General features: G+C 38.7%; 1 protein-coding gene across 1 annotated transcript; it reads left to right on the top strand.

Annotated features, from left to right (window-relative positions):
* The first annotated feature begins 5,752 nt into the window (after positions 1–5,752).
* On the top strand, positions 5,753–21,248 carry LOC146306206 (equilibrative nucleoside transporter 2-like). Its single transcript, XM_084712470.1, has 13 exons — positions 5,753–6,015; positions 11,609–11,668; positions 12,680–12,761; positions 14,631–14,770; positions 15,274–15,413; positions 15,508–15,642; positions 15,886–15,983; positions 16,520–16,589; positions 16,999–17,189; positions 17,433–17,535; positions 17,708–17,793; positions 18,627–18,826; positions 20,715–21,248. Exons 2-13 carry the CDS (start codon positions 11,637–11,639, stop codon positions 20,824–20,826), a joined length of 1,389 nt encoding a protein of 462 aa, XP_084568596.1. The 5' UTR covers positions 5,753–6,015; positions 11,609–11,636; the 3' UTR covers positions 20,827–21,248.
* Positions 21,249–22,094: the final 846 nt, after the last annotated feature.

Genomic DNA, 22,094 nt, shown 5'->3' with positions numbered 1-22,094 from the left:
TACCAGAGATTAACACCACTATTGGCAAAAAAAAGTGATGTGGCAGACATGCTCGGATTTAAACCTGTGATTTGCACCAAACAGGACATAAGTGTCACCAGTACACTGCAGGAGTTCAGGAAATAGCCTCACCACAGGCATTTTACAAACTCAACCATTTCAATTTACTGCACTTGCAAAACCCATGCATGTAGTTGGTTTTATATCCGCTAAAATGTGTCAAAACCATCATAATCAAAATAGCCACAACCATACCATTATGGTCTTGTCACTTTACCAAAACAAATTTACTAGTTAGCATAGCAACGATCCCAACCGTGATATTTTTTTCAGCTGCCACATTAGTACCACAATATTTTTTTTATTTGCACAATAAAACAGGGCAGAGATAGACCAACAAAAGAAAAGAAAAAACAGAAGCAAACTGTGCAAATTCCTTAGAAAACAGTAAGAGAAAAGTCAAAGGAACTTCCTGCCAATGTTACAAACTTAATGATTTTTGGTCCTTATGTTAGTTACTTCAATTTTCAACTTTGTGTAGCTTTGTTCATATTGTTAATAGTATTTACATTTTGTTTTGTGTATAGTTTTTTGAGCATTTTGATAATTACCTCAGTGTCTTAGCAGCGTTAGCTAGCATGCTAGCACAGTCATCTTCATTGCAACTGAAGAGAAATAAAATCAAACTCACTCAAAAACGTTTTTGCTCTGCTTTCCACTGTTTAAACAATCACTAAGTCTGGATCTTTTGTCGAAATAAACCCTTAATTCAGTGAGGTATGTTGCAATATTTCTCCTGGTGGTATTTTCACATCTAACTTGGTGAATTAAAGTTCATAAGCAGTTGTTGAAATCTTAGAACAGGTAAAAAAGACAAGCCCAGGCATTTTTGGTGAGTTTGATTTTGTTTCTGTTGTGTTTGGATGAAGATGACAATGCTAGCTAGCTAGCTAGCTAACAGTTATCTAAGACACTGAGGTGATAATTATAAAGCTCAAAAACACATTATGTATAATAAATGGTAAATACTATTAACAATAATGTGTACCAAGCTAACTGTGAAAGGTGAAGTAACCAATTTACTTAACCAATAAATTTAGGTGAACAGCATTAATTAGTTACAGTTTAAGATATAGATTGTCTTACTATAGAAAGAGTAAATAAAAGTAAATTTTAAGCTGGTTAAAACTAGACGAGTCTGGATGACAAAGCATTTTACACTCGTTACTGTTCACTTGTATTACAGCATTTTAATTATTATATATAATATTTCTATTTAATTTATAACTTAAGAGGGAAATTTAATTTTAAACATTTAAAGTAGCTGGGGTTAGGGTTAGGTTGGGCTTTCTTTGGTCTATCTACAATATGGTTGACTGTAGTAAAGACTGCCATAAATAAGGCTTCAATATACATCAAATCTATATTTACTCACAATCAAATCTGTAGTTTTACACTTCATGACACTGAGAGGTCAATTCCCACATTCAACCACCAGGGGGTGTAGAAGAGTCACAGTCATTCAGTAGCAGCTTCAGAGAAAACAGTTTTGCAAAGATGTCTGTAGTGTTCTTTGTGTGTCTCCGACTGATAACACTTTTGATCTCACTTCTCTTAGGTTTTTATTATGTGTCCATGTCCTTTAAAGAAAATCTCCTTTTTTGTTTTCATGTAGAAGTATGATCATAAATAATAATCAAAATATGAAATACTGTAGTTGGCAGTAAAGCTTCAGTAGAAACTTGAGAGTTGGTAGTTGGTATTTGAGTAAACCAGTCAGAGGAAATGCAGCTGTGACACACTTCTCTGAAGATGTCCTTCCTTCCTTCCTTCCTTCCTGTCATGGCAGTGTTCCTAGAAGCAACTTGTTGAACTGCTGCTTCTGGGAGGAGAATAAAATATTACATGTTGTAGGCCTATTAACTGACTGTCACATTACAGTCAAGAGCTGACAAGATAACTTGGCAGGTATTATAGATGACCTTGGTCTTGAAGAGAGTTCCTATATCCCAACTCAGCCTGATTAAACCAGTCATAGTTGACACATGCAGCTGATAAACTATTTCGTTGACCAAATTATTTTTTGACATATTAAAAGTCAAGTGTGGGGGGATCCTTTGGCAGACTGGAAGAAATGGAATGTAATATTCATAAGTATTGTTTTTTTCCACAATTTAGTGGCATCTAGCAGTGAGCTTGCAGATTGCAGATGCATCGCCTCACCCTCCCCTTCCTAGCATGTAGGAGAACCTGCAGTGGACTCAAAAATTGCAAAAGGCCAGTGTTTGGTTTGTGTGCTGTGAGATACTGTAGAAACATGGTGGTATAACACGGTACAACACAACCTGCGCCCTCTGGATCAGAGCTTGAGGTCTGGTTCTATCGGGTTCTGGAAGAGTCAGGCCTTTGTTCTCGCATATTTCACAGTTTCAGATTGTTATTATAATTGTTGTAATAATTACTATTTTAGTGTTTATTGATTCATTAATGTTTATTATGTTTATTGAATGCCATCTCAACATTAGTCAACATAATGATGAACAGAATGTTAACTGTGCAGCAGCTGTGAGCTCATTTTAGCAATGAAAATGACGTGTCACTTAACTCAGAAAGAGCTTTTTAGCACTGGGATCAGTGTAACAGCAGAGGACAAAATGCTTGACATGTTTTATGAATTTACTTTCCACTGATGATATTCAAAAGTGTCTTTCAAAGGAAATGAATCAAGTCATTTGTTCACATTATCCCCATAAACCTTCATTAAGATGAACTGACTGTCATTGACTCTGACTGTGACTTTTCTTGTCCTGTGTAGTAACAGCTTAGTGCCACATGGTGGTAACAGTGTCCTCCTGTCCTGTAATGTTAAGGACACTGTTTTTCAATTGTGAATGTCAATTGAAGTAATAAACTCCTCAGTGTGAGCTATACTGACCAAGAAATCTGAGTTATTCTGCTGCAAAAGTTGTTCTTCCTGCACCAGTGATGCCACTGAATATAAGGAACACTTGGATTTCTAGTAGCCAGCGGGTGTAGTAGATGAGTAGTTTTGTCACTGATCACTGTGTTCTGGCCAACAAAGTAATAGCTGAAGGCTAGGGTGGTGATACACAGCAACCTGGGTGTGTGTGGGAGGCTCACACAAAAGGCATCTTGGTAAATGTCAACACTGCTGGCACAGCTTTATTCTTGTTTAGTTAAGAACGTGTTGCTCAGACAAACATCATGTGCATCTTCATGTATTTCTCCAGCTTTCTCTGGACTGAACAAGTGAAGTCAGAGGTTGTTTGATGTAACATTAGCAATCTATTAATGGATAACAGCCACAATTTTACAAAAGGACCAAACATTAAACAAGAAAAAGAGTGGAAAACTGTAAGAAATACAAATGTGAAAAAAAAAAATGTACACTGTAAAAACAAAAAAGGTCAGAAAATGCAAAATTCCGAGGCAATTTCCTTCAATACATGTTTGGGTTTTCTCAACTTTTTTGTTTTTCCAGTGCATATACTGAAAATTTTCTCCTTTTTGCCTCTTATACTTGCTTTATGTTTGATCCTTTTTTTGTTTGGTTTGTTAATAGATGGAAAAATCTTACCAATGTTACATCAATAACCTCTGATTTTACTTGTCAGTTGACTCCTTGCTCAGAAGAGACAATTTACATTTATTTGTTGCATAAACTTGAATGAAATAAATTTTAGAACCACCCCCCCCACACACACACACACACACATTTATGTGTCAGTGAATAATAATTTATAATTTAATATTTTCAGTTGCAACCATTTGATTTCTGAGCACTCAAATGATGACAGATCAGGTTCATAAATCACTGTGAACAATTTTTGAAATACAAATTTTTGGGAGGCCTCTACAATTCAAAAATTCAAGTTTATCCAAAGAAGAAAAGAAAATTGTATCAACAAAAGATTATAGATTTGCAAGTTGTTGGCTTGAAATTATGAGCATTCTCACTTTTTTTTTTTTTTTTTACAGTGTACTTCTCTTCCCTTCACGTAACCATTCACCATGACTTAAATGAAACTATTGTTGTCACACTGGGAGTCGTGTACAGAGGCTGAAAAACTCAACAATGCAGCTGTTATACAAGGAGAATCTATCACATTACTACAATCAACAGGACTGTGTTTGTTCTGGAGCCTCTTAAGATGCTAAATCACAGCTTTTTACACATGGGATGTCCATGTCTCTGACCGGTCCACTGACTGGAAACAACTCACAGCATTATGAAACCAGCTTCACAGCTGCTTACTGCTTGACAGATTACACATCTGGATGCTGGATTGTTTCATTATCACTATTACTTTTCATTATTATCATGTACAGTTCCATTTAATATCATCTGTTGTCTTTATGTTTATTATCTGGTCCAATATAACTTAATATTACCTTTCAATATCACTGCTACATTACTTTCAATGTAACTGCCATTACTGATTTGTCTATTTAGCTTACATTTGTACTTCACTTATTTCACATATGATGGTCAATTGTTGTTATGATGTCACTGTAATTTTGGAGCAATCTGACACTTCAAAATTAATAAAGTTCTGTCTTATCTCTCTGAATTAAGGTGCCATGGTGGTCCACTGGAAGGGGAAAGACTTCAGCTCTTTGTATGGTCAAGTTCAATATCAGAATCACCAGAGATTCAAATTTTTGATGAAGGCAAAATGTGTGACAAAACAGTATTATAATGAAGTACTGTAGTGCTACAGAGATGCCCTGGCCTCCTTAAAATGATACTAATTAAAGCTACAAGAACTTTCATATTTTGTTGATTTGGAGGCCCCACCTGGACAAAAATGTTTCCACAAAAGTTATCTGAATAAAAATCTCCTCCTGCTTCCTCTTTAACGTGCCACTCATTGTAACTTTGCCTGTGAAAATGTAAACAGCCTGGTTTCATCTGATTTCTCATTTTCATCCGACCAGGTGACAGGCATTAAGCACAGGGTTGCCAGGTTTGTGGCTTTCACGCAGAACTGGGCTGAATGAATAAAGATCAATAGCCTACATTTATGTTGTCCAGGCAGGCAGGGAGGAAGAAAAAAGGGAGAAATGGAAGAGAAACTGAAAAGACGAGACAAGTTAGTGTTCACAGCTATATATTATTTATGATAATATAGCGTGTGTAATTAAGCAATAATGTTTTAGGACATAGGTGAAATAATACTTTTAGGAAATTTGCTATTAATGCTGTTATTTTGTAGATATTATGATACATTTTGCAATGATAGCAGTGCTGTTGGACTTTAAAACCAGCGTTTATGGTTTTGTATGGGCATATTTTTAATTTTTTGGTGTTGGGCTGGTTTTTGTGCTGGTTTTACTCGCCGTCGAATTGGTTTTGAGTGGCTGATTAGGAAGAACTACATCTTCTTAAGGCTGGTTTCGTTTACTTACCCATGTCGCATAGAGGCATCAGTAAAAAGCTGAGACTGCTTCATAACCAATGGAAAAAATCATTGTGGTAGCTTTAAAGTCAAATGATATTGATCTATTTAGTGTAGCAGAGCATTTCCAGTGAGCCAAAATGTCTAATAGCAGCGCATGACTCTGCTCTTTAATTAGTGTCATTGCTAACACCTGTGTTTCTTCTACTATTTCTTGTCACAATACCTGCTGTGTAAAACGTGTTTGCGCACGCGGCGGGTTTTTTCGGCCACCTATCTGTCTACGCGCGAGACAACCAAACAAGCAGGATATAATTTGACACGGAAGTACTTTGCTGATTTGGGGGCAGCTGCACCACATGAAACCTGCTAGCTGTGCGGCTATTATGATAGAGAGCTCATCGAGCTGACTGTGTTAACTACCGTAGCTATTTGTACATTATTTCCGCCACGTGTATGGACGACGTATAGCGTACAGTTAGCTATTAAATTGTCTGCTATTGAATCATTTTTAGACCATATGGATATAACAAGTGCTTGCGTTTTCTGGAGAACAGCATGAAAAGACAGTGACAAAGAGCAACATTTATCCAAGGTGAGACACGCTAGCTAGCACTAACGTTATGTTAACATACGGCAGTCATTTTTTTTTTACATTAGCATCACTGTGTTTTATAATGTGAAGGTTATATTCGTTACTTTGGTGTTTTCTTCACTGTCGACAGGAAAATGAAGGGCAACGCTGGTCTGGTTTCCTAGTGTGTCTCTAGTAACCTTATACTTCAAATGTGGATGGACTGAGTAAACTTCTGCATCATAAACATGGTCAAACTAAAGTGGTTTTAAATACCAGCGTAAATGTTATTACCAGTTTAATTTAATACTCTTTGTTTATCTTAGGTGCCCTTTTCTCACATGATGGAACAGGTGTATCTTTAATGTTATCCATGTTCAGGTGCAACATGGTGTCCTTTACTTATAAAGATAATATTTTACAGAATTACCTGTTTTATATGCTTTGATTTGGCCATTCATATTCACACGAGGGTGCTGCTCATGCAAGTGCCCAGTTAGTGTAGTATAGTATTTACAGGAACAATAAAACTACGTTATAACACTACTACTGTGAACTGATTGTAAGTTGTACTCGTAAGGGAATTTATATTGCCATTAAACACTTTATCATAATATGGTAAAAACGTGTAAATCTATTCTTCACTATGCGTGTTTCCCTGTAGGTGCTACCTGATGAACACATGGTCGATGTGACTCAGTCTGGATTATTATAAGGACCAGTAATCAGCTGTGTGTCAGTGAAATAAGAGCCCTGCAGGGTTTGACTGACACCTTTTTAAGGGTTGATGGGTAACATGAGGAGGTGTTATCACTGGCAGCACGTAGCAGATAAAGACTAACCCAGTAGCTCCTAAATGAGTAGTGAATGGTTTTGATGTGGTCTCATTGATTTGTAGTGAAGTTTTCCACTTGCTGTGAATCCTCACTTAATGAACCCTGGCTGTTTTTGTTAATTTCACCATAATGACATCACTAAGGCCAGACTGATACTGGATTTTTGGGGCTGATGCCAATTCCAATATTAGAGCACAGGGCACTGAAACAAACTTTCACTGGTATTTTTGATAATCATAAATAACTCTAAATAAAAAAAACCCTATTTGAGTATAAAGTCAAAATGTTGAGAATAGGGTTGCAGTATGAGATTTTCATGGTATGAAAATACTATAGCTTCATGATATACAGTAATACACACAAGTATTATTGTGATGTGTTACAGACATAAAATATTTAAAACAGGACATTTTTTATTTGAAAAAATGCTTTACGATTTCACAAAATATTAAGTTGTGACATGTGAAACTTGTTTTGAACTTGAAATATTTTCATGACAATAATACCAGCAATTTTGATACCATGAATCATGGTAGTGATAAACTGTAAATTGTGACTTTATTCTGAACATTTTGCCAAAATGTAAGTAGTCTTCCTACTCTGACTTATTTTTTCTTATGCTTGGCATTAATAAATGAAGTTCAACTTTATTCTAGGCATTTTAACTTCATTCACAAAACAATAATAATAATAAAAAAAAATCTCTCTCCTCTCACATTGCCCATATGCCTGGCTCTAATTATCCATTGGAATTATTTATACCTACTTAGATTACTTAGATTACTTTTGCTTGAACTGATTTGTCAGCTCACAAGGTGCCTGTTGTTCTGAAAGCAGTGAATACGTCTCTGTGTGTCTGTGTAGTTGTTGGATAATTGAGTGTGTGTATAACTTAATTGATTTCTGCAGTCTGTATATGACTTAATTACTGAAGTGTGAGTAATTAGGTTTTGCTGGGACCAGACCAAATCATTTTCAGCCTTGTGTTTTGGCAGTTTATACTGTTTATTCTCCGAACATTTCCATTTCCCACCTGAATACTTTATTATGAACGCTCAAGCTAAACAGTGTCCGCAAAGGACTGCAGTTTCTCAAAAAAGAGCTACTGGATATGAAGTAGAAAAATCCTGCTTCGGGGTCTATTCAGGACATTTTTCTCACAGTTTGCATGTTTGTCTCAATAGCATAGGAAGTGTCTTTCACATGAAACAATGCGGCCACTTATCCTGTCTGCCCTGTACATCTTGTTGTTGAAAAAGGGGGTGGACTGGAAAGACTCGGGAAATAAAGAAGATGGAGAAAAGCAGTAGAATATTAAAGTCCTCCTCCACCCAAATGTGTTTTTCTCATTGCTACTCCACCTGAATGTTTGAGCTTTACTGTGCAGGATGACGTGTCCAGAGTTTGACACCAGAAGGCTGTTTTAATTCATATTAGTTTGCAACTTTGACATCGGAGACATCCTGTGTGCAGCAGTTAAAAGATTCCCTTCAGACATGTTTTAGATTTATATTTATGTATAAACCTATAAATTGCTCCACTTTAATTTATAATTTGTATCAGATATGTTCTTTTTACAAAAAACAGAGGGCCTGGCTCAAATATTGGAAGAAGTCTCTCCAAAAAAAAAAAAAAACAGTTAAATTATCTTGTTAAAATCTTTGAAGTGACTTTTTCCACTTCATTAAAAATCCAGAATCTATAGATATAAGTTGAGCTGCTGGACAACAGGTGTGACATTTGTGATGCCACAAACCATGCTTTTCATGAACACATGGAAACTTTCTATTTTCAGCGGGTGAATATGGAAACATCCTTCTAGTGTCAAACTCAGCACATACATGATTCTGCACAGTGCCACTCAAACATTCAACTTTAAATCTGTATTCATAGATTAGATTTTCTGTAAAGATATTTGAAGCAGTCATTCTCAACCTTTTGTAACTGAAGTCATCTTGTGATTGTAAACTTTTTTTTTTTTTTTTACTACTTTTTACTATTGTTTTCGGCTCAGCATCACCACTGCCATTATGAATTCAAACTGTATGTATTAAAGCTAGAACGTAAAGCTATCAGTGGCAAAACATGTGGTATTCAAATGTAACTGGTCATTGATCCTTTTTAATTAGACATTTTTTTATTTATGTAAATTCTTTGACACATTTAGCTATAAAAACATAACTAGCTTTGTAAATAACAAAAAAAAAGGAAAAATAATCTAATCATTTGACAGTACCACTGCCTCCAGGACACACTAGTTGGTCTTCTGAGGCCCACCAGTGGACTGCGGCCCAGTGGTTGAGAATGGCTGCTTTACAGTATTCCACCAATTTAGCACTGCACTACTATAACATCATCAGACTCACAATGGATAGTTCAAACCAGTGGTTCCCAAACTGAGGGGCGGGCACCCCTAGGGGGGTTGCAGAGCCCCCGCGATGGGGGCGCTGATGACAAGTGGAAGAATAAAGAGTCAAACAAAGTAAAATTAATAGGATCTATGAAGCAAACAAGAGTTTGTTGATGCTGACCTTCAGTGACGAAAGATCTATTGCTGCGGATAATAATGAATACTTTTATGTCCAAAAGACATAAAAATAGATCTACTCCGAAGAATGACTCTCTTACAAAAGCAGTTTAAAAAAAGAGACTGAAATGTGTTTGTCTCAAGAATGGACACTTCTGGTCATAAACACATTTTAGGTAACTTATATCAGACTCGTAGTGAGATTATACCAGCTGACACTACTGTTAACATAGGGAGAATAACATCTGTTTACGTCAGTTAAGTCTGTTTTGAGCCCTGACTTTAGACGAACCCTGGACGTGTTTTGCTGTGTTGACTTCATTGTGTCCTTGTTACGAACTCACAGAAACCAAAGCCCTGCCTCCCTGCTTGACTGGTTTCTAAATGTTTTTAGCTACATCAGACTGTACAGAGGCCAGTGTGATGTTATTAATTGTCATGGTGTACCTCATGCTGTTTTCTTCTCTTTTTAGTCAGGAACAAAAAAGCTTTGAAGCAGCAGGCAGTCAGCTCTAATTGAATTATGGCCAAGGACTGTAACAGTAATGTACTGTACTGTACCATCATAATCATATCTCCTCCATTCTGGTTTTTAATCTCTTGTATTATATCTTTGATGAATTAAAACACAACCACAGTTTTTATGACCTGTATGTCCACATGGCTTTGTCTTTGTCCATGATTTATTAACTCTAACTATTAACTCTAATTAGTTCTGCTCAGCTGCCTAAAACATGTTTTCTAGTTTGACTGTAATGACTTTGACTGAGTGGACGTACTGGCTGGCAGGCTTTGAAAACCAATCAAGGAGTGTCAGACACAGGCTGTGCAACCAACCGTCTCACCAGGGAGAAAACAAGCTTTAATTTTAACTTGGCTGTCATGGGTGGAAACAGTCTACAAACATTGTCGTCAATGGGAAGTGAAAGCTTGTTGACTCAACTGAATTGTGTGATTTTAGAGTACGTGCTGTTTTATCGCCCCGTGAGAATGACGCACCTGTTTTTGTGTGACTGTGTTACCTGCTTTTGTTCCTAGGGAGGTAAAGAAGGTGTTGTTTGGCAAGTATAGGGAAGTAGACCAAAGCTGACCAAAAAACTTTGTGCCAAAACTATTGGCGTCAGTGTCAAAAAAGAATCAGGCAGGCCGCCACATCCTCCTCCACAGCTGCAAAACACACACACACACGGAGCTCGATAATGGTTCGATGTTTGACTGAACTTAGGTAAGATTTGTGTAGGGTGTATGAGCTTTATTTTAGGAACCAGTTTTCAGACTCCTAAAGTAGGCTAAATGTGAGTCGAGCCCTATTATGTGTTTGACCTGATCCTCTTAACAAGTCAAAACAAGCAGAGCAGCCACACCATAAACTGCTTCAGGCAACGCTGTGAACAGAAAGAAATACTAAACGTTTTCAGTCCAGTATAGGTCAATATACAGTAGCTGTGATATGGCAGTACTGGCCTGATCATTTTGGTTGGGCTCTGCTCAGGATTTGTATGCATTTAATTGATAGGACAGCTGAAGGTATGACAGGAAATGGGGAGAGAGAGTGGGGGAGTGACATGCATCAACGGGCAGCAGGTGAGATTTGAACCCACGAGTGCTGCAGAGGACTCACATCCTCTACCACCTGAGTTCCCCAGACGCCCCCTGAGATCCATTTTTAAGTAATATCTTGCAGTGTTGTAAATATGCTGAAATACTGTGTGTTCTTAGTCCTTTTGGTGGGTGGGTGTGTGTGTTGGGTTTTCTTTTTGTGTACATAGGGAGTGGACTCTTCTTGACTCCCTTTGTACTCTATTCTTGACCAATGCACACATTAAAATGGACGATTTGTTCCCAGCCTCAGGGTGCTCAATCCAGTGCCAAAACATCAATGGAAAATCATTGAAACTGCTTTTAGTCAGGTCATTTGATTCGATATGTGCACTCCTGCTGCTCCCAGGGGCTTATTCACACTAAACTACTAGTGGTTTGAGATTTTAGTTCATTCTAATACTTAGAGGATTAAAGACCTCATTATCCATACCGTGATTCCCAGTCACATATCAGACCCCTGCTCTGAAGGATTTCTTTGGACACGTTTGGACAGCCTCTTTCCAGTTTCTTGCGGCCTCTCGCTAGAATGTAAATGGATTCCTGCATCTCTAAGTAGTGAAACCTTGGCAGGGGAGTGTCTAGAAAACACACTGGTTGCTCTGTGATCTCTGGAGATGTGGCTGACCTTTCTTTTCTCCTGTTGCCCTAGCAGCTTCACCAGAACTTCCTACATCAGGATGAAAGGACGAACAGATGCTCCTCAGGATCGGTGAGAAACTCTCAGTTCTCTTTGTTTGTTCTCGACCGCAGTTTCTGTCAGGCAGGTAGTAATGTACCAATAGGGTTACACGATATGGTAAAAAAAAGTCTTTTTGCGATTATTTTTTTTACTGAAATTGTAATACGATTAGTGGGAATGATCCTTTTTACATTTGAATTTTAAATTTTACTGATAAAAAAATGATTCAAACCTATTGTGATATTTGTTGAGATTTGTTGAGAACAAACAAACATGTTTACTTTCATCTGGAGAACAAGATTTTTAGGCCAGGGCAGCCATGCAGCACTACAGTTCTTCATCATAATGCTGTTTTCTCACATTTTTGGATTTTGCATGTGGCCATATTGCATTTTTGGTAATATTGCAATTAATTGTGCAACCCTAATTTCAAATCTAAAAAAAAGTTCAAGTTCCCTTTGTACTATTCTGTTAATGTTGTAATCCTTATTGAGTCCTGATTGATTTGCTGACACGTCCATGGTTAAATACAGTAACAAACACAGCTTGAGCAGCTACAACAGAGAGGAAACTGTTGTAACAGTGTCAGGAAACAAATCTTATTTTAATAAATCAGTCAGTCCAAAATAAATAGCAATTAATTGTCTTCTCATCACTCATTTCATTTGCTCTATTGATGTCATTTCACCTTAATTTGTACAGGGTAGGTTCATTGAGAGTGAGGCTCTCTTTTGCAGAAACGCACATTTACACGTTCACACCTGGAAGCTGCCCAGTACAACCACAGTCCTATCTGCTGGCCACTGAGCCAGCTGGGGTTAAGGGCCTTGCTGCTATTCAGTAAACCTGCACAAAAATGACAGCTAACAACAGACACAAAGAACAACAAAAACTCCATGTTGAAACATAAAATGGCCAACTACTAACAAAATCCTCAGTCCAGCAAGCATGATGGGAAATGAGGCTGTATTTTAAGACTGCAGAGTAAGTCATTCCATTACGTCACACCTTCAAATAACGTCTTTTATTTCCCATCTCCAGCGGCTGCTTGGTGGGGATCATTTTCTTCATCCTTGGCCTGGGAACATTGCTACCATGGAATTTCTTCATGACGGCCTCACTGGTAAAAACATGGCAATTACTTAATCCCTTAGAGACAGTCGATGTGGCTCATCAACTGTGCCTGCTGCTTTAATGTTTTATTTAATAAAAACAGTATATTCAGTCAGTAAGATGGTTAAAATCTCATCAGTCCAAGTCAGATCTTTATGTCTGTGTCTTTCTCTGGAGCGATAATGAGGACATTGTTGGTCCAGTGGTTCCCTGCTTAGACTTCTTAAAGAATCACATGCTCGATGGATGACAGTGTTCTTATGGACAATAAGCTGTTTACATAAAATTGAACAACTTTAGTGTGTGATGTACATGTGATTGTTATGTAGTCTAGGTGTAACGTGTTAAAACGTCATGACCCTGAAGGACCCATAAATCCTCAGTCTTGTCATATGACTTTGGGTAACCATGTGAATCACTGCACGTGTATCCACGTCTTCACGTGTCGGGGTGAAGCCTCTTTTCATATACGTGTAACCTGCATCTCTTGTGCCTGAGGAGCGCTTTGATTCCTGCTGAAAGCACTTGACAGTCAGAGCTATTTTCAGCTGCTTACTGATAGAGGAGGAAGCTGTGAGAGTGAACAGCATCACAGCAAATGTTGGTCTCAGAGAGCGGCAGTGTTTTAGTGTTGTGTTATATTCTCCTTCTCTAGATTTATCTGAGCCTCCGCTCTAATCAGCTGGATATTATGAAAATACTGCTTTATGTTGATATAAGGCCACTGTAATCTACCAGTGGTTGTTGTTGTTTCTTGGTTGCTAATGCAGCTGATAAGTCTTAGATTGTAAAAGTATTTTTACCCTTTGCCTCTTTGTTCTTGAGCGCACAGATGTCCCTGCAGTAGTTTATCTTCTGCCTTTATCTCCTTTGTTTACAACAACAATTCAATCTGGATTATTTTATTATTGCTTAATTGCATATTAGATTATTATTATTATTATAGCATAAGACCGCAATACCACAGTTTTCTGGCAACATGAAGGCCAGCAGAACAAACTGTAAAAACATTTTGACATATTAATAACCACATAAAGTTCTCCTAACCTTGTGTCATCATCTATTTTCACTGTCAACATATAGCTGATCTCACAGCACAGCTGCTGAGCAACATCTTATAAGCTGCGAACAAGTTTCATACTTGTTCAGTTGTCTGACAACAGAAAACAGATGTTAAAAAAATACTGAGCTGCTCATTTGTGTGGGACTAATATTGTCATAACCTCTGTGGTGGACTTCTTTTTACTAGTGCCATTCCAATAATGCTTTTAGCTGTTAAATGCTCCACTGTGTTCACCAGCTAGTTGCTAACTTTGTCTGCCTGCTGTGTGGTGCTGTGCAGGTAGTGTACAGTGGGCTTATCAGAACTTTTTCACTGAAAACATCTACCCACTGTGTCTGGGTTGTTGAGTGTGATGAGAAAAACAAAGCAATGCTCTGTTGACCTGGGAACTACAGAGCTGTGTTATAATTCTTTAACATTATACAGTCATCGGACCTGTTGTTTTATATAAAAATGATCGAGGTGACAAGGAAGCTGTATTGAGTTCAGCATAAATATGTGAACAGTAAAACTGTTTTCCCAAACACTCTAAACTGATCTTGTAAAATTTGAAGTGCGAGACATTAAGGTGATGCTGACAAAAGTAACTTATTTTACATTTCTTTTTTAAAAAATATGTTTTGGGGCTTTTATGCCTTTAATTGATAGGACAGCTGAAGATATGACAGGAAATGGGGAGACAGAGTGGCAGAATGACGCATAGCAAAGGGCCATGAGTGGGAGCTGAACCCACGGCCGCTGCAGAGGACTCACAACCTCCGTACATGGGGTGCTGAGCAGTGATAATCCCACATGTCTTGTTCCCTCTGTTCGCAGTATTTCCAAAGTCGCCTCAACACGACAGAATCGAGCCAAGTGGTGGTCCGCAAGGAGTACTACTTCAACAACTGGATGACCCTGCTCTCCCAGCTGCCCCTGCTGCTGTTCACCCTGCTCAACTCCTTCCTCTACCAGAGGTCAGTGAGGGGGTTGCAACTTAGTTCGGAGTCAGAGGATGCCAAAACTTTTTAAAGAAATTAAGACATTTGTTTAGCCATATACTGATTTTCTCACATTGATCAGTAAAAGCACATCAGTTTTGTTGACTGATAATTTTCGTCAACATTTTTCACAAACAAAAACAAGATGGAAACTAAATAAAAAGATCATGACAGATAAATATGTTAGAGAGAGACAAGTTTGGAAAACATCGAATCTCATTTTGTGGTAGGGATGTTAGATATACACAGTATGATAACACTGAACTACCTGGGAAATCAGCTAGCAACAGACAACACCCTTTGTAAACCGTGTGGAGCAACAATCATTGGTAAAACCAGAACAAAGTTTAAATAGGGATTTTGTTGTAAATCCCTCTTTGATTGATTAATGTCAGTATATTCCTCTGGGACGAACATTTTATCCAGTTTGTTGGGTGTGTTCCTGGTTGAATGACTGATGTGTGTGTTTGTTGTTTCAGGATATCGGAGGCGATGCGTATCGCTGGTAGCCTGGTGTTTATCCTGCTGCTCTTCATCCTCACAGCAGTGCTGGTCAAAGTGCCTATGGAAAAAGACCGCTTTTTCTCCGTCACCATGGCTACTATTTGGTTCATTAACTGTAAGTCAGTGTCACCGTGTGTCTGAAAGAAAGAGAGGCTGACAGTTGTGTAAATCTGAGTGAAGGAGTAGTGAACGCTGCCTCCTCTCCGCAGCGTTTGGTGCCGTGCTGCAGGGCAGTCTGTTCGGCCTGGTGGGTCTGCTGCCCCAGAAGTACAGCGCCATCTTCATGAGCGGCCAGGGACTTGCCGGGACGTTTGCTGCCATCGCCATGCTGATAGCCATAGGCAGTAAGCCACCCACATACACATGAAACACAACCGGGTGCTTAATCCCCTGTTGCTTAGTAACAGGACATTCAGAATGGATGTTGTGCTAGTCAAATCAGCATGACGCCACCCACCACACAACACACTCTGCTCCATTTCAAATACTCAGCTCATGTTGGGTCATTTCTAAACAGCGTTTTCATTTGTCTTACACGTCTCTGTCCCAGAATTCCTAGTGAGCTAACTTGTGCGTGTGTCCTTCAGGTGATGCGGACTCTGAGACGGCAGCGTTGGGTTACTTCATCACACCTTGTGCCGGAACGCTGCTGACACTCTTCAGCTACCTGCTGCTGCCCCGCCTGGTCAGTCTGCTCTCCCAGTTCTGCATTACTACATTACCCACAATGCATTCAACCTCACTTAAACAAGAGTGGCCCTCTCTTAGCTGGCCCCTGACCACAAACACATTCACACAGATGCTACGGTTACTTTCTGATCCAACACTTTGACTATAATTTTAGAGAGAAATCAATAAATACAAAATCAGTCCTTTTATGATGGTGTTTATTTTATATAGAGTGACTTCAGATCACAGAAAAACTTTTCAGTTTAAAGCTAGATAGCAACACTAGCAAATCCCATCACACTGGTGAAAATGGGCTTCTGTAAAAGTGAAACAGGACCTTCTTTAAGGCTGCCAAAGTGTAACACTGTCTAATTTTACTGTCAGCAGGCACAGGAATGAAATGAATTCTAATCGCATGTGAATTAACTTGAGTTAGTCAAGAAAAATGTTGTATACAGAGGAAGCAGCATAATTAATGTTTTTATTTCTTCACTGTCTGTATTTCAGCTGTAATTTCAGGCCTAATTTGTGTTTTGTGTTGTTTCCATGCAGGAGTTTGCCTGCTATTATCTGAAAAAAAGCAGCAAGTACGAGGCTGGAACCACAGACGAGCTGCTGAAAGGTGATTTTTAGCTTCAACAAGCTCTTTAAACATGAGTAGAACTGAGATAATCAAACATTAGTCTGACGGCAGTGAGAGAACATCTGTTTGCTTTTCCGCTGAGTTCACCATCCACCGCCACCGTCTGCTTGAATCAGATCAAATCAGTGGAACATTATCTTGTTAAGACAGTTGACCCTCCATTTATCCAATTAGAGTCATGGCAGTGTCCAGACAAAGACAGAGCTTGTTAGACTCACACAGGCCCACACACACACTCAACTCTCGTGGTGTTTCTATGAATGCTACAAAGCTCAAAGAGGTGCACATTCACTAAACCACAAGTCATATTTGAAATATTTCCTTTGAACAATAACATCTTTCTCTGAAAATGGATCAGTAAAAGTCAGCTGTGTGTATTTACTTGCAGAGAGCACCACAGCGGAGAACGGCAAGCTGAACGGCCACGCTAATGGCACGGCTGGTGGCAGCCCGGCTGAGGCTCAGGATGACGACGGTGAAGACGGGACCAAACTCGCCTTCCTGTCACTAGAGCAGGACGAGAAGAGACAAGACGAGAAGGGTCCAGCCAAGGCATCAGTCAAAGAGGTCTTCAAAAAGGTGAACCCACTGGTTTGATGTTGAGCTGTACTCGCACCAAGTCAGGCGAGGAAATGACAGATCCTGTGGACACGTACCGTTACAATCTAAATAAGTTACTTTTGTAAACCAGTTCTATTTACAAGAGAAAATGTGATGTTCTGTGATAAGTTTCTGTCACTTGCATTGTGGGAATTAGTCATTTATTTAAAATGGAAGCATTTTATTCCCTTTAAATGTGTAAAATGTGTCTTTCATTTTCAGATCTGGGTGATGGCGTTCTGTGTGACATTTGTGTTCACAGTCACTCTGTCCGTCTTCCCAGCTGTCACTGCAGATGTCAAAACAATATTCTCAGAAAAATGGGGTATGACCAAGCCTAACTTCAAAGATTAGATTAGATCTCTGCTGCACCCATCACACACACACACACACACACACACACACACACACACACACAGTTTATCTCTAGTGTAAACTCTCTGTGCCCTCGTGTCAGAGACTGATGGTCTCTCATATTTCTCTTGTTCTGTCTTCAGAACGCTTCTTTATCTCAGTTTGCTGCTTCCTGACTTTCAACATCAATGACTGGCTCGGTCGGACCATCACCACCTTGATACGCTGGGTGAGTTTGTAGGATCCCCTGATAATTTGTTGATTTCATTAATTAGAGATAAAGATTTATCATAACAATCTACTCAGTGTAGATATGATTGTCCCTATCCAGATCCATGAGGTATGTGAGCAGTTGTTTTCTTCACTTTGATCGCCCTGCAGTGTTATAATCTAACCCATTAAACTATACGCGCCCAGCCGGTAACTTCTGACTGCTGCGAAGCCCATAACCAGCACATACAGTTATACTTCTGCATGTGGACTCAACAATCACAAGATTGAGCTTAACAAAGGTCAGCTGTCACAAATATCAATTCTGGCTAAATGCATGTTATTTTAGGGTGTATCACTTCTTCTTTTGTCGCTTCACACAGTATTTCTGCATTCAGTGGCAGAATCAGTTTGTGGAAATGAAGTTTGGCTTTAAGTGTCTGCTGCCATATTCACTTAAAAAGACAAGTGTCTACTTGTGACTCTCCTTCATTGGTTTTAGTTCTTGTTTAATAAGTTTTAGAGGCCTGAAAAGTTCATCCAGTTATTTACAAGAAAATGCAAACAGAAAATATTTTTTCTGCTTTGTTTTCTTGTTAATATCGAGGCTGTGGAAGTGTGCTAAGTTTTAACTAGCGCATTTATTTAATATTATGAGCTATAAAATCATAATCATGAGAAATTCTGCCTCTTTATAATGTCATGTGTCTTAATCTTCTCCTTATATATAGCATATGAATATAACACATTTTTGCATTGTCTCATATCCCCACATGTTCCACATGTTCTTCCACTCTACCTCTTTGTAACTAAAGTTATTTCATTTTTTCCTCTCTGCTGTCTCCTCCACAGCCGTGTAAAGAGTCTCGTCTGTTCCCGGCGCTGGTTGTCTCCAGGGTTATATTCATCCCTCTGCTGATGCTCTGTAACGTACAGAGTCGGACCTACCTTCCTGTCTGGTTCCACCATGACGCTGCTTTCACTGTCATCATGGCTCTCTTCTCTCTGTCCAGCGGCTACTTCGTCTGCCTCTCCATGTCTTACGCACCACAGTGAGTACAAACCAGTTCAGCACTGAAGCTGAAGACGTGACAATTCTGAATTTTTATCTTCATGTGTGAATCTTTTTGTTGCAGTTAAATGTGGTCAATGACCCACTTATTACTGCTGTTACTCCTTGGATTACATCCAGCTGTGGATACACATTCACAACACACTGTTGTTTTTATATGTGTTGTTACTGTTGCTAATTATTTCTCCTCCTTTAATTTGACATGTTTATCTACATAATCAAGCACACTTGGGTACAAGAGAATAAATTTAACAAACTTTTAAGGAGGAGCTGCATTTTGGTCAGAGACAAAATCAACAATACTTGAAGATGTATTAGTCACAACAGCACTGACACCATATATGGTAGATAAAAGTTAAACCCAGGAGGAACCCACCAATTGAAGAAGGCCAGCAGAGCCTCCCGACATTCATACCAGTTAAGGTCATTGAACTCTTCCAAGTGAAAGCAAACAGCAGTGTTGTGCTATGACATGTTATGAGCCGACATTCATAATGTTTTACTCTGAAAAAGTTTGTTACAAAAACTATTCAAATCACCCAAATAAAAAAAACAATATTTAAAAGTTGGTTGTTGAAACTAGTGACATGTAATTTCATTTCTTCAGTATTCCTCATTATCTTAATGAGTTTAGTTCATTTGGTAAATCATGGTCCCATTTAAAGTATCATAGATGATAAAGCAGGCTGTGCTTCAGGGCGCGGCTGCTTTGTTTGACAAGTCATTCTTAGTGAGTCCATCCAGTACAACACACAGAGCTCCCAAAACTCTGATCAAACTGTCAGACTGGACGGTACTGATCACATGTGGATCAACATTCTGTTTCTACATTGCACGTTTCTCACTTAAACCAAAACCAAGTACCGCCCAAGTCGCCAAATGTCACCCACCAGCTCCACACTGTTGCTGTTGTGCAGGCTGTGGTTGCAAACAACAGAGAGAGTGACCCTCATAACTTGAGGTTTCAGAACAGTCGTCCACAAACAGTCGTGTGGTTCACACTTGATTAGCAGCAGTAACTGAGCACCAGCTCTGATAGAGCTGTAGGAGAGAGAACAGTAAACAGTGAGGCTGATATCATTGAGATAAAATTGAAAACAAGCCTTTTAAGTCCTGTGTGGGAATGATGGACCCCGTCACTAACTACTGCACAGGGAGGTAATCACAAATTGTAAATGCATCGATGTCATTAAAATCATTAGGATTATAACTTTAAACATATTAAGCTAAGGGCTGCCACTAATGGTTATTTTCATAATCGATTAAGTGGTCAATTAATAGTTGTTTCAGAAAAATGTTGATCCAAAGCACAGGTGACGTCCTCAAAAGTCTTATTATGCTCACAACCCAACGATATTCAATTTAATCTCATAAAGGAGTAAAGAAACCAAAAAAATATTAATATATAAGAAACTGGAATCAGAATTTTGAGCTGTTTTTTTAATTACTCAAGCCAATTAAGATAAAAAATTACTAGCAATTAATTTAATAATTGATTAATAATCGATTAATTGTTGCAGCTCTAATTTAGCTCAGAGTGCCATGCAGCAGACAACTCTTAAACCTCTGAGTGCTCTTGAACGCACCATCAAGGTGTGTTAAAATCAACCTTTGTTCCAGATTGATCATCATGACAACAGAGAACAACACAAAAAAAAAACTAAGTGGCTGAATCAGCAGTCTTGTGCAAGTTTCAGGTCTCAGCAAGTTGATTTATGTAGTGTAGTGAAGAAAACTGTAACAGGCTGCCTGTATAGATTATTATCCACTTTTGGAAATGATAAAAATCTTAATTTAACGTATGTAATGTGATTAAAGTGTTGTGATGATTCCATGTCTGAGCTTCTGTCCCCACCTGCTCTCTTCAGGTTGGTGGAGCCGAAGGACGCAGAGACGGCAGGGGCCCTGATGACCTTCTTCTTGGCCCTGGGTCTGTCCATAGGAGCCACCCTGTCTTTCCCTCTGCGAGCTCTGGTCTAGAGACACACACACAAACACACACACACACGCATGCAGCGCTGCGTAGACACTGTAGAAGGTCAAATATGACAAATGGTTTATCTTCAGTCTGCACCTCCTGGACGACCTCCTCGTTCTTTTCTTTCATCTGTCAGCCTCCCTGACAACCGAGAACCCTGCATGACGCTGAACAAACAGCTCATGAAGTCCCAACTGACTGAAAGGATTCCCTTAAAAAGAAGGAATGAGGGAAAAATAGTCCGATACTCTGAATGAGTCATGATGTGATCCGCTGCTAACCTGAGGGTTAGAAAAGATTCCCTTTCTGTAAAAACTGTAGGATTCTTGTAGGATTGATTTTGTTGGACTTTTTATGTTGAGTTTGATGTTGTATTTCTAATTTTTTTAAGTTTATTTATGTTGACTTTAGGTTTGTAAGTAGTTGGACAGCTGATCATATGTAGATAAAGGGAAACCTTAGAGAGACTGACTTCATTCTTTTTCATATGCTGCAATAATGAAAACCTGTATGAGAGAAGTACCTGTTTTAATACAGTTGAGTTTTATTGATGTTGCATTTGTTTGGTTTTTTTCTTTTTTTATTTAATTAGAGGATTGAATGATTACAGTTAATCAACTTTGTTAGATTAATTAATTAGGGACTTTTGATGTATTTTCTTCCTACAATTATTTTGTATTTTGTAGTGAGCTGTACATTAGACATGGAACAAGCAAAAAACGTTGTTAATATTGTGCTGTAAATTACCAACGGGAGCTTAATGACCCGCCTCATCATGGGCTGGGATGGACTACTGACCAGGCTGCCTGGCCACAGCAGACAAAGCCACCTAACTAAGTGCCACTCCTTAAAGTGGCAGTTAACAGTTAACACAAAACGACAACAAAGAGACGAAGAGGTGAAGTTACCATCAAGAGAAACAAAATGACCACAAAGAAGCACAGAAGGGTTAATAAGAGACATGAGACAGCCACAAAGAGAAATGAAAGGACCACAGAGAGAAATAAAACTTCTACAAAGATACACAGAATGACCACAGACTCCAAACATGAAGAGATGTGAAAGAACCACATAGAGAAGCAAGACAACTACAGAGATAAAGAAAATGACTAATGCAAAGAGACACAAAGCAATAAGCAAAACAACTACAGAGACAAAATGTAGTTTGTAGTTGTGTTGTGTCTCTGTCAGTCTCAGGGTTTCTCTCCTGCGTAGTTAAGATGGAGGGCTGGAACATGTTTGTGCCCGATCCCAGTTTTGTCTCTCCTCT

Source organism: Lutjanus erythropterus, chromosome 23, assembly GCF_056507025.1.
Source record: "Lutjanus erythropterus isolate fLutEry1 chromosome 23, fLutEry1.hap2, whole genome shotgun sequence".
Classification (NCBI taxonomy): Eukaryota; Metazoa; Chordata; class Actinopteri; order Lutjaniformes; family Lutjanidae; genus Lutjanus; species Lutjanus erythropterus.
Note: the sequence above shows the minus strand (reverse complement) of the source record. Positions and strands in the feature narration are given on the sequence as shown.